This window comes from Carcharhinus amblyrhynchos, chromosome 7 (assembly GCF_965287045.1).
Source record: "Carcharhinus amblyrhynchos chromosome 7, sCarAmb.v2.hapA, whole genome shotgun sequence".
Classification (NCBI taxonomy): domain Eukaryota; kingdom Metazoa; phylum Chordata; class Chondrichthyes; order Carcharhiniformes; family Carcharhinidae; genus Carcharhinus; species Carcharhinus amblyrhynchos.
Genome location: NC_137330.1, coordinates 122,257,683 through 122,269,923, shown reverse-complemented (window position 1 = coordinate 122,269,923; position 12,241 = coordinate 122,257,683). Strand labels below are relative to the sequence as shown.

General features: G+C 44.5%; 1 protein-coding gene across 3 annotated transcripts in view; it reads right to left on the bottom strand.

Annotated features, from left to right (window-relative positions):
* LOC145345259 (serum response factor-like) overlaps positions 1–12,241 on the bottom strand; it is a 137,359-nt gene that overhangs the window by 61,947 nt on the left and 63,171 nt on the right. For 2 of the 3 annotated variants that reach the window (XM_080193067.1, XM_080193068.1), the window contains exon 4: positions 814–981. The exons of the other annotated variant lie outside the window; for it this stretch is intronic. In XM_080193067.1, the coding sequence (XP_080049193.1) occupies positions 814–981 (168 nt within the window). The remainder of the gene's footprint in view (positions 1–813; positions 982–12,241) is intronic. 3 annotated transcript variants of the gene reach the window in all.

Below are 12,241 nucleotides of genomic sequence, written 5' to 3'. Positions count from 1 at the left end.
AAGAGGGTTGATGGGTTTTTGATAAGAGAGGGGATTAAGGGTTATGGGGAGAGGGCGGGAATGTGGAACTGAGCCACGACAGATCAGCCATGATCTTATTGAATGACGGGGCAGGCTCGAGGGGCCAGATGGCCTACTCCTGCTCCTATTTCTTATGTTCTTACATCTCAACTAATAAGTGCAAGTATTCCACATGCCTTCTTAATCTCATCTATCTGACCTGCTATCTTCAAAAATCGGTTTTAAGTTTATTTATTAGTGTCACAAGTAGGCTTACATTAACACCCCAATGAAGCTACTGTGAAATTCCCCTGGTCATCATTCTCTGGTGTTTGTTCGGGTACACCGAGGGAGAATTTAGCATGGCCAATGCACCTAACCAGCACATCTTTTGGAAATTTTGAGTGGAAATTGGAGTAGCCAGAGGAAACCCACACAGACAGTGATCCAAGTTGGGAATCAAATCTGGGTTCTGACGCTGTGATGCTAACCACTGTACCACCGTGTCACTGCCTCCCATCTCTCCACCCTCTCCTGTGCACTTCCTCTCCCTCCCAGGTCCTCACCATTTCTCTCTCCCTCATGTCCCTCTCATCACCACTCCTTAATCCCCATCCCAAAGCCTTCTCTCTTAGTTTCTCTCTCTCTCACACTCTCTGCCCTCCCTAAGCCATCCTCCCTCCATTTCACTGATACTGAAGTGATGTCCAGCCCTCTGCATGGCATTCCTCCCTCACTGTGCTTTCAGTTGGAATATTGAGCATCCCAACAGCAGTAGGACAGATCATCAGTGACCAACACAAAGACACTCGCCTGGGATGGAGACAATCTGTCCACCTGCAGAAGCTGGGAAGCGAAATACGGTCTGTTGTCCTTGCTGCGACTGACTGGTCACCACCTGCCCCTGTTGACCCTGGATGGACAGGGAATGCTGCTGCAGCTGCCCAATTGGGATGGTTGGTGTGCCTGGTAATGCTGTACCTGTCAGAGGGAAAATACACAACAAGCTCAGCCAGGGATTGGAGCTGTACACACACACTGATGGAGAGGGATCAGGGCAGGATATGGGGTAGAACGGAGTTACGGGGGGGAGGGGGTGGGGACCGGCGGAGTGCCAGGGAGAGGGGGTGGGGGTGCGGCGGACTGCCGGGGAGTGGGGGGCGGGGAGGGGGGACGGAGAGACAAAGTGCTGGGGGTAGAACAAGGGGGGCAATATCGAGTAATGGCTGGTGTACAACAGCAGGAACACATGAGGAAAGGGATGTCTGGTAAGTGGGAGACTTTAAAAAGTGTATTAACCAGGGTTCAGTGTAAGCAGATTCCTCATAGAGTGAAGGGCAAGGTTGGTGGAAGTGGGGAAGCCTGGATGGCTCAGAACATTGAGGCCCTGACCCAAAAGGAGGAAAGATATGACCTGCGTAGGCAGCTGAGATCTCGTGGATCCCTTAAAGAGTATAGGGGTGTGGGAGTAGAATTAAGAGAGAAATCAGGAGGGCAAAAATGGGACACAAGATTGGATTCTCCTTTGCCTTATGTGCCAAAGCAAAGAGCTTCTACAAATACATAAAGGGTGAAAGAGTAAGGCCTCTTCAGGATCAACAAGATCATCTATGTGCAGATCCACAACAGATGGGCAAAGTCCTAAATGAATATTTCTCATAGTTATTTACTGTTGAGAAAAGCATGGATGTTAGGGAACTTGGGGAAATAAATAGTGATGTCTTGATGAGTGTACATATTACAGAGGAGGTGGTGCTGGAAGTCTTAAAGCGCATCAAGATAGATAAATCTCTGGGACCTAATGAAATGTATCCCAGGATCCTGTGAGAGGCTAGGGGGGCAATTGTGCTTCCCCTAGCAGAGATATTTGAATTATCGACAGCCGCAGGTGAGGTATCTGAAGATTGGAGAGTTACAAATCTCGTGCCTTTGTTTAAGGACTGCAGGGAAAAGCCTGGGAATTACAGGCCAGTGAGCCCCACATCTGTGATGGGTAAATTGTTGGAAGGTATTTTGACAGACAGGATCTACAGACATTTATAGATGCAAGGACTAATTACGGACAGTCAGCATCGATTTGGGAATGGAGAAATATATCTCGCAAATTTGATTGAGTTTTTTGAAGGGGTAATCAAGATGAGGACAGTACAGTTGACATTACTTACATGAACTTTAGCAAGGCGTTTGACAAGATACCGCATGGTAGGCTGTTGCTTAAGGTTAAATCTCATGGGATTCAGAGTGAGATATTTAAATGGATACAAAATTGGCTTGATGACAGAAGACAGAGGGTAATTGTAGAGAATTGTTTTTCAAACTGGAGGCTTGTGACCAGTGGTGTCCCTCAGGGGTCAGTGCTGGGTCCACTGTTATTGTGATTTATATTAATGATTTGGATGAGAATATAGGAGGCACGGTTAGTAAGTTTGCAGATAACACCAAGATTGGTGGCATACTGGGCAATGAAGGAAGTTATCTCCAACTGCAACAGGATCTTGATCAATTGGGCCAGTGGGCTGACAAATGGCAGATGGAGTTTAATTTAAACAAATGCGAGGTGATGCATTTTGGTAGATTGAACCAGGGCTGGATTTACTCAGTTAATGGTAGGGCGTTGGAGAGAGTTACAGAACAAAGAGATCTAGGGGTACAAGTTCATAGTTCCTTGAAAGCGGAGTCACAGCTGGACAGAGTGGTGAAGGTGGCACTCAGCATGCTTGGTTTCATCGGTGAGAACATTGAATACAGGAGTTGGAACATCTTTTTGAAGTTGTACAGGACATTGGTAAGGCCACACTTGGAATACTGTGTGCAATTCTGTGGTCATCCTTTTATAAAAAGAATATTATTAAACTGGAAAGAGTGCAAAAAAATTTACTAGGATGCCACTGGGGCTTGATGATTTGAGTTATAAGGAGAGGCTGAATAGACTTTTTTCTCTGGAGTGTAGGAGGCTGAGGGGTGAACTTATAGAAGTTTATAAAATAATGAGGAGCATAGGCAAGGTAGATAGTCAATATCTTTTCCCAACAGTAGGTGAGTCTAAAACTAGAGGACATAGGTTTAAGGTGAGAGGGGAGTGATACAAAAGTGTTCAGAGGGGCAATTTTTTCACACAGAGGGTGGTGGGTGTCTGATACAAGCTGCCAGAGGTAGTAGTAGAATCGGGTACAATTTTATCTTTCAAAAAGCATTTAGTATGATGGATATAGAGGGATATGGGCCAAATGCAAGCAATTGGGATTATCTTAGGGGTTTTTAAAAAATGGGTGGCAGGACAAGTTGGGCCAAAGGGCCTGTTTCCATGCTGTAAACCTCTATGACTTTATGATCTTGTTGAACTTATACAAGATGAAAGGCCACACTTGGAATACTGTGTACAGTTCTGGAAATTCATCCCAAGGATGAGGAAACACGCTAAGGGGAGGACGAGGCATCCATGGCTGACAAGGGAAGTCACAGTCAGCATAAAAGCAAAAGAAAAAGCATACAAAGTGGCATGGATTAATAGGAAGCCAGAGGATTGGGAAGCTTTAAAAGTGAGCAGACGATAACTAAAAAAGCAATAAGGGGGACAAGATGAAATGAGTGTAAACTAGCTAGTCATATAAAAGAAGATAGGAAGACTTTTTTTTTTCAAGATATAAAAGAGAAGGAAAAATAGCCATTGGACCACTAGAAAATGAGACTGGAGAAGTAATAATAGGAAAACAAAGCAATGGCAGAGGAAATGAACAGTTACTTTGCTTCAGTCTTCACAGTGAAGGCACCAGTGGAATGCCAGAGCTCCAGGAAAGTCAGGGGTGAGTATAGTGGCCATCACTAAGGTGATGATTCTGGGGAAACTAAAAGATCTGAAGTTGGATAAATCACCTGGACTGGATGGACCACACCCTAGGGATCTAAAAGAGATAGCTGAGGAAATTGTGTGAGGCATTGATGGTAATCTTTTAGCAATCACTGGAGACAGGGAGGGTACCAGAGAACTGGAAAGGAACTAATATAACACCATTGTTTAAGAAGGGAGGGAGGTAGCAGACAGGAAATTATAGGCTGGTTAGCCTGACTTTGGTCATTGGCAAGATTTTAGAGTCCATTAGGGATATAGATAATCTAAGTGAGTGGATGAGGGTCTGGCAGATAGACTACAATATTGGTAAATGTGAGATCATCCATTTTGATAGGAACAACAGCAAAATGGATTATTATTTAAATGGTAAAAAATTGCAACATGCTGCTGTGCAGAGGGACCTGGGTGTCCTTGTACAGGAATCTCAAGGAGTTGGTTTGCAGGTGCAGCAGGTAATTAAGACGGCAAATGGAATTTTGTCCTTTATTGCTGGAGGGATGGAGTTTAAAGACAGTGAGATTATGTTGCAGCTGTATAAGGTGCTGGTGAGGCCACACCTGGAATACTGTGTACAGTTTTGGTCTCCTTACTTGAGAAAGGATATACTGACACTGGAGAGGGTACAGAGGAGATTCACTAGGTTGATTCCGGAGTTGAGAGGGTTAGCTTATGAGGACAGACTGAGGCTATGCTCATTGAAATTCAGAAGAACGAGGGGAGATCTTTTAGAAACATGTAAGATTATGAAGGGAATAGATAAGATAGAAGCAGGGAAGTTGTTTCCACTGGTGATAAAACTAGAAATAGGGAACACAGCCTCAAAATAAGGGGAAGCAGATTTAGGACTGAGTTGAGGAGGAACTTCTTCACATAAGGGGTTGTGAATCTGTGGAATTCCCTGCCCAGTGAAGTAGTTGAGGCTACCTCATTTAAGTCAAGGATAGATAAATTTTTGAACAGTAATGGAATTAAGGGTTATGGTGAGCGAGCGAGCGGGTAAATGGAGCTGAGTCCACAAAAGGATTAGCCATGATCTTATTGAATGGCGGAGCAGGCTCAAGGGGCCAGATGGCCTACTCCTGCTCCTCGTTCTTATCTTCTTATTAATAAAGCTAAGCTCACAAAGTACTTGGAAGTGCATGATAAAGTAGGACTGAGTCAGCACGGCTTTGTCAAGGGGAGGTCATGTCTGACAGAGTTCTTTCAGAGGTAACAAGGAAGTTTGATAAAGGAGACGTGATCTGTTTAGATTTCCAGAAGACCTTTGACAAAGTGCTGCATGGATTGGCTGACTGGCAGAAGGCAGAGAGTAGGGATAATGGGTTTTTTTCAGGATGGGCAGTTGGTGACTGGTGGTGTGCCTCAGGGGTCAGTGCTGAGACCACAACTTTTCACAATATACATTAACAATTTAGAGGAAGGAACTGAAGGCACTGTTGCTAAAGTTTATATATGATACAAAGATATGTAGAGGGACAGGTAGTATTGAGGAAGCATGGGGGATGCAAAGGGACTTGGACAGAATAGGAGAATGGGCAAAGAAGTGGAAGTGGCAGATGGAATACAATGTGGAAAAGTGTGAGGTTATGCATTTTGGAAGGAGGAATGAAGGCATAGACTATTTCCTAAATGGAAAAATGCTTAGAAAATCAGAAACACAAAGGGACTTGAGAGTCTACGTTCATGATTCTCTAAAGGTTAATGTGCAGGTTCAGTCGGCAGTTAGGAAAGCAAATGCAATGTTAGCTTTCATGTCGAGAGGGCTAGAATACAAGAGCAGGTCTCTGATCAGACCCCATTTGGAGTACAGAGAGTAGTTTTGGGCCCCATATCTAAGGAAGAATATGCTGGCCTTGGAAAGGGTGCTGAGGAGGTTCACAAGGAGGATCCCTGGAATGAAGCGCTTGTCATATGAAGAACAGTTGAGGACTTTGGGTCTGTACTCGGAGTTTAAAAGGATGAAGGGGGATCTTATTGAACTTTACAGGATACTGCGAGGCCTGAATAGAATGGATGTGGAGAGGCTGCTTCTACTGATAGGGAAAACTAAAACCAGAGGGCACAATCTCAGGCTAAAGGGATGATCCTTTAAAACAGAGATGAGGAGGAATTTCTTCAGCTAGAGAGTGATGAATTTGTGGAACTCTTTGGTGCTCTTGGTGCACACTCTTTAGTGAGTGTCCGGAATAAGCTGCCAGAGACAGTAATAGAGGTGGGTACAACTTTGTCTTTTAAAAAGCATTTAGGCAGTTACATGGGTAAGATGGGTATACAGGGATATAGGCCAAATGCGGGCAATTGTGAGTAGCTTAGCAGTAAAAACTGGGCGGCATGGACAAGTTGGGCCGATCGACTTGTTTGCAAGCTGTAAACCTTTATAACTCTTTGTGGGATCTCCCTGTGCTTTTTTTGTGGGTGGGAGAAGAATGTAGACAACATTGAGGCTATTTCCTGGGATAAAGAGACGATGTATGGTGTTGGATGCACACACATAGCTGGAATAGAAAGCAGTTGGAATTATGATCTGGTTTTTCGCTTTAGTTGGACCTCACATTGGAGTCAATGGGAAGGTTACACTAACACTGGAGGACTGGTGGCCTATAATGCAAAGCAGTTGGCATATAAAAGGACGGTCTTACTACAACTGCACAAGCAATGACAAGACCACATCTTGAGCAGTGTTCATAGAAAAGGCTGAGCAGGAACACAGCATAGATTCCCCAGAATTATTCCAGGATTTAATGATTACATCCCAAGGAGGCATCGCACAGTTGCTTTGTGTTCTCTTGAATAAAGATTAAGGGACTACATAATCCAGATGGAGAGAAATCATTTCTGTTGGTGGTGGAATTAGAACTAGGAAATAACGTTCCCATCAGAGCTAGCTCATCTCAGGATCAGAAATAAATAGGAGCAGGAGTAGACCATTTGGCCCTTCGAACCTATACTGTCACTCAGAAAGATCATGGCTGATCTGGTTGTGCCCTTAACTCCACTCTCCCTGCCTGCCCTCCATAGCTCTCGATTCTCTTACTGATCAACATCTGTGGACCTCAACCTTAAATGTATTCAATAACCCAGGCTCCACTGCTCTCTGGGGACAGAATTCCATAAACAATCCTCTGAGGGAACAAATTCTTCCTCATTTCTGTCTTAAACAGGGAATAGTTCTAAATTCTCTTCACCTTTCCCCAACCTGAGCAGAAACACCCTCTAAGCATTGACCTTGTAAAGCCTCCTCAGAATCTCCTGTTTCAACGAGATTATCTTTCATTCTGAACTCCAATAATGAAAGTTTCCACCTGCTCAGCCTTTTCCCATTAGACACCTCCAAGCCATCAATCTAACCAGCGAACCTTCTCTGAGCTCCTTCCATTGGGTGGCACATGACATAATGGTTAGCACCATTGCTTCACAACACCAGAGCCGCAGCTTGGGTCACTGTTTGTGCTGACTCTGCACATTCTCCCCGTGTCTGCATGGGTTTCCTCCAAGTGCTCCGGTTTCCCCTCTCAGTGTGAAAGACACACTGGTCATGCTCAATTCTTGCTCAGTGTACACAAGCAGACGCCAAAGCGTGTAATATAATGTAAGCCTACTTGTGACACTAATAAATACTTATAACATTGCAAGCTTGCTCATTCTTAAGTAAGAACAAAACTGTACACAGTGCTCAAGATGTATTCTCATCAATGCCTTGTGCAGCTGTAGTCAAACCACCCTCCTTTTATACACCATCAGCTTTGCATTAAAGGCCATTTTGCCTTCCTAATTACTTGCTGTACTTGTACGCTAATGATTTGTACTTCATATTCAAGGACACCTACAGCCCTTCTGAAGTGCAATGTTTTGTAGTTTCTATTTAAATAACATTCTGCTTTTCTATTCCTCCTGCCAAAGTGGACAACTTCACATTTTCCCACATTACAATTCATCTGACATTTTTAACCACTTATTTTTCCTATTTATTTCCCTTTGGAGACTTTTTTGCTTCCTTCACAACTTGCTTTCTTATCTAGGTTTGTTTGGTCAGTAAATTTGGCAATAACAGTTGGTCCCTTTACCCAGTCCTTAATAGATTAATACAAAGAATAGTATTATGCCGAGCTCAACCACATTCCCTTGAGCTGCCTTCTGAACCTTTTGAAGATAAGATGGCAGCACAAGATACCAAACACTGAGGTGCTCATCCCAGCCTGCATGCAGCCGTGTCTCTGGACCCGGCGCAGCCACGCCCCAGAGTCTGGCTGGTCAGGTAGCCAGAAAACCCAATACCCACCAATGCAAATCTTCCAAGGAGTGCTTGTGTGGGGTGTGCCCTAGTGGTCATAGGAAGTATTACAAGGACACCCTAAATGTTGCACTTCGGATTCTACATTTGGGATTGCTACATTTACCTCAACTAAATGAAATATAGCACAGCCTCCTTCAAAAGCAAGCACAAAGAAAAAACGAGAACAAGAAAAGCCGAGCCATTAACCATCCAACACAATCATCAACAGTATCCTGTCCTATTTGCAGCAGGATCTTCTGGATGCAGAGCATCCTAAGAAGTCACTTACCTATTCACCAGAACCTTACCAAACCCCTCAAATGATGAACATGTTCATCTTAAGAACATAAGAAATAGGAGCAGGAGTAGGCCATCTAGCCCTTCGAGCCTGCCCCGCCATTCAATAAGATCATGGCTGATCTGTCGTGGCTCAGTTCCACATTCCCGCCCTCTCCCCATAACCCTTAATCCCCTCTCTTATCAAAAGCCCATCAACCCGCGTCTTAAAAATATTTAGCGAGGTAGCCTCCACCACTTCAACGGGCAGAGAATTCCAGACATTCACCACCCTTTGAGTGAAGAAGTTCCTCCTCAACTCCGTTCTAAACCACCCCCCCTTTATCTTGAGGCTGTGCCCCCTAGTCCTACTGTCTTTTTTGAGCGGGAAGAGTCTCTCCACCTCTATCCTATCCATCCCATTCATCATCTTATACATCTCAATGAGATCTCCCCTCATTCTTCTAAACTCTAACGAGTACAAGCCTAGTTTATTCAGCCTCTCCTCATAGTTCAACCCCCTCAACTCCGGTATCAGCCTAGTAAACCTCCTCTGCACTCCCTCCAAGGCCAAAATATCCTTGCGCAGGTGCGGCGCCCAAAACTGCACACAGTACTCCAGCTGTGGCCTCACCAATGCCCTATACAGCCGCAGCAAGACCTCCCTACTTTTATATTCAATCCCCCTCGCTATGAAGGCCAGCAAGCTGGGTTTTTGCGACTCATGCACAAGGACCCCGAGGTCCCTCTGCACCGTCGCCTGCTGCAGTTTTTCGCCACGTAAGTAATAATCCTTCCTACCATTATTCCTACCAAAGTGGACCACCTCACACTTGCCAACATTAAATTCCATTTGCCATTTCCTGGCCCATTCGCCCAGCCTATCTAGATCCTTCTGCAGACTCTCCACACCCTCCGCACAATTTGCCATTCCCCCAATCTTGGTGTCATCAGCAAATTTCGACACCCTACACTCGGTTCCCTCCTCCAGATCATCTATATAAATGGTAAAAAGCTGAGGCCCCAGCACCGACCCCTGGGGCACTCCACTAGTCACCATCTGCCAATCCGAATAGCACCCGTTGACCCCCACTCTCTGCCTCCTATTTGACAACCAATCCTCTATCCACGCTAACACCCTACCCCCAACTCCATGTCCCTCGACCTTCTGCAATAACCTCTTGTGAGGTACCTTGTCAAACGCCTTCTGAAAATCCAGAAAGACCACATCCACCGGCTCTCCTCTATCCACTGCCCTAGACACATCCTCATAGAACTCCAGTAAATTTGTCAGACACGACTTCCCTTTAATGAAACCGTGTTGCGTCTGCTCTATCAAGCAGTTCCCTTCAAGATGCCTCGCAATTTCCTCCTTAATGACAGATTCTAACATTTTACCTACCACAGACGTTAAACTAACCGGCCTATAATTCCCCGCCTTTTGCCTGGCACCCTTCTTAAACAACGGCGTAACATTAGCCGTTTTCCAATCCTCCGGCACTTCCCCGGAATCTAGCAACGTCTGGAAAATAACCACCAAGGCATCCACTATCACCTCCGCCATTTCTTTCAGAACCCTCGGATGCATTCCATCCGGTCCTGGGGACTTGTCCACAATCAGCCCCTCCAGTCTGTCGAGCACCACCTCTCTAGTAACAGTAATGTCATTAAGACCCTCCAGTCCTACCACCTTTCCATCACTAACATCCGGCAAATTATTCACGTCCTCCTCCGTGAAGACAGAAACAAAAAAGTTATTCAATACCTCAGCCATATCCCCATCCCCTACCACTAGGTCCCCTTTCTCATCCTCTAAAGGACCAACGTTCACCCTAGCCAGCCTCTTCCTTTTTATGTATTTATAAAAACTCTTGCTATCCTTTTTTATATTAAGCGCTAGCCCAGCTTCATAGTTTCTCCTACCCTTCTTTATCAACTTCTTTGTCAATCTTTGTTGACATTTAAACCTCTCCCAATCCTCTTCTCGCCCACTACTCTTAGCTACTCTAAATTCCTCCGCTTTTAATTTAACACTTTCCTTCACCTCCTTCGTTATCCACGGCTTATTACCTCTCCTCCTACTGTCCTTTTTAACCATCGGAATAAATTTCCGCTGAGCACCAAGAAAGATCTCCTTAAAGATCCTCCACTGCTCCTCAGCAGACCCTCCCTCCAACGCGCTCCCCCAGTCCACATTCGCCAATTCTTCTCATCCTACCGTACTCCCCTCTGTTCAAACAAAGTACGCGTGTCCGGGAACCCACTTTCTCCTCCTCCATCTGCACCAGAAACTCCATCATATAATGATCACTCTCCCCAAGAGGATCCTTCACCGCAAGGTCCCTAATCTTCACTTGGAAGGGGAAACAAGTGACAGAACGTAAATAATGGAGGCCCCAATACCGATCCCAGTGGCACTCCACTAGTTACAGTGTGGAAATGACCTATTCATCCCAACTCTCTATCTCCAGTTAATTCATCAATCCTCTACACATGCTAATATAACACCATGAGTGTATTAAGCTTTTTTATGTCACCTTATCAAATGACTTTTGGAAACACAAAGAACTACATCTACTGATTTCCCTTCAACCATCCTGCTTGCAAATCCTCATAGAAATCTAACACATTTGTCCAACAAAATTGACTTTGTTGGCTCTATGTAATTGTATTGTGATTTTCTACCTCCGTAACAATGGATTCTGACATTTTCCCAAGGACAGATCTTAGGCGTTTGCAGTATTCCAATCCACTGGGATCCATCCATATTCTCTGCAGAACTTCTTTTAAAAACAAGGATATAGGTCATTAATCTGAGGGGCTTGTCAGCCTTGAGTCCCATCAGTATTCCAGTACTTTTCTGTAGTGATCATTACTGTTTACAGTTCCTCTTTTTCTTTTACCTCTTTGAATGATAGGAAGTCTCCCCTGCCTCCTCCTCAAGCCTGCACATTCTTCCTTTTCAAATAGTAATCCAGTTCCTCCTTGAATTTTTCAATTGAACCTGCCCCCACCACCTTCTCAAGCAGTGCACGGCAGACCTTAACCATTTGCTTTGTGAGAGATTTTCCTCATAATACCATTGCTTCTTTGGCCAAACACCTTAAATCTGTGCCATCTGGTTCTTGATCCTTCCACAATAGAAAATAGGCTTTCCATAAATACTTTGTCTAGATCCTTCATGATTTTTAATTTCTCTATCAAATCTCCTCTCAATACCTCCTCTGATACCTCCACATCCTTCCTAAAGTGTGGTGTTCAGAATCGGGTTGAGGCTGAACCAATTTGGACAAGTGTATCATAGCCTCCTGGCTTTTATACTCTATACCTCTATTTATAAAGCATTCCACATCCTGGGGTTTATTAATCATTCTCTCAGCCTGTCCTGCCATCTTCAATGATTTACGCACCCGGTCCTTTTGCTCCTGCACTATCTTGAGAATGATATCCTTCATTTCACATTGTCTCTCCACATTTTTCCCATCAAGCCTCCCATCCATTGACTCTCTCTGCACTTCCCGCTGCCTCAGAAAAGCAGCCAGAATAATTAAGGACCTCACGCACCCTGGACGTAGTCGCTCCCACCTTCTTCCATTGGGAAAAAAATACAAACGTTTGAGATCACGTACCAATCGACGAAGAACAGCTTCTTTCCTGCTACTATCAGACTTTTGAATGGACCTACCTTGCATCAAGTTGATCTTTCTCTACATGTTCAGCTAGTTTTCTCTCATACTCTCATTTCTCCCTCATTTCTTTAGTCATCCTTTGTTGGTTTTTAAAACTTCCCCAAGTGTCTGGGCTGCTGTTAATCTTCACATCATTGAACTTCCTTTCTTTCA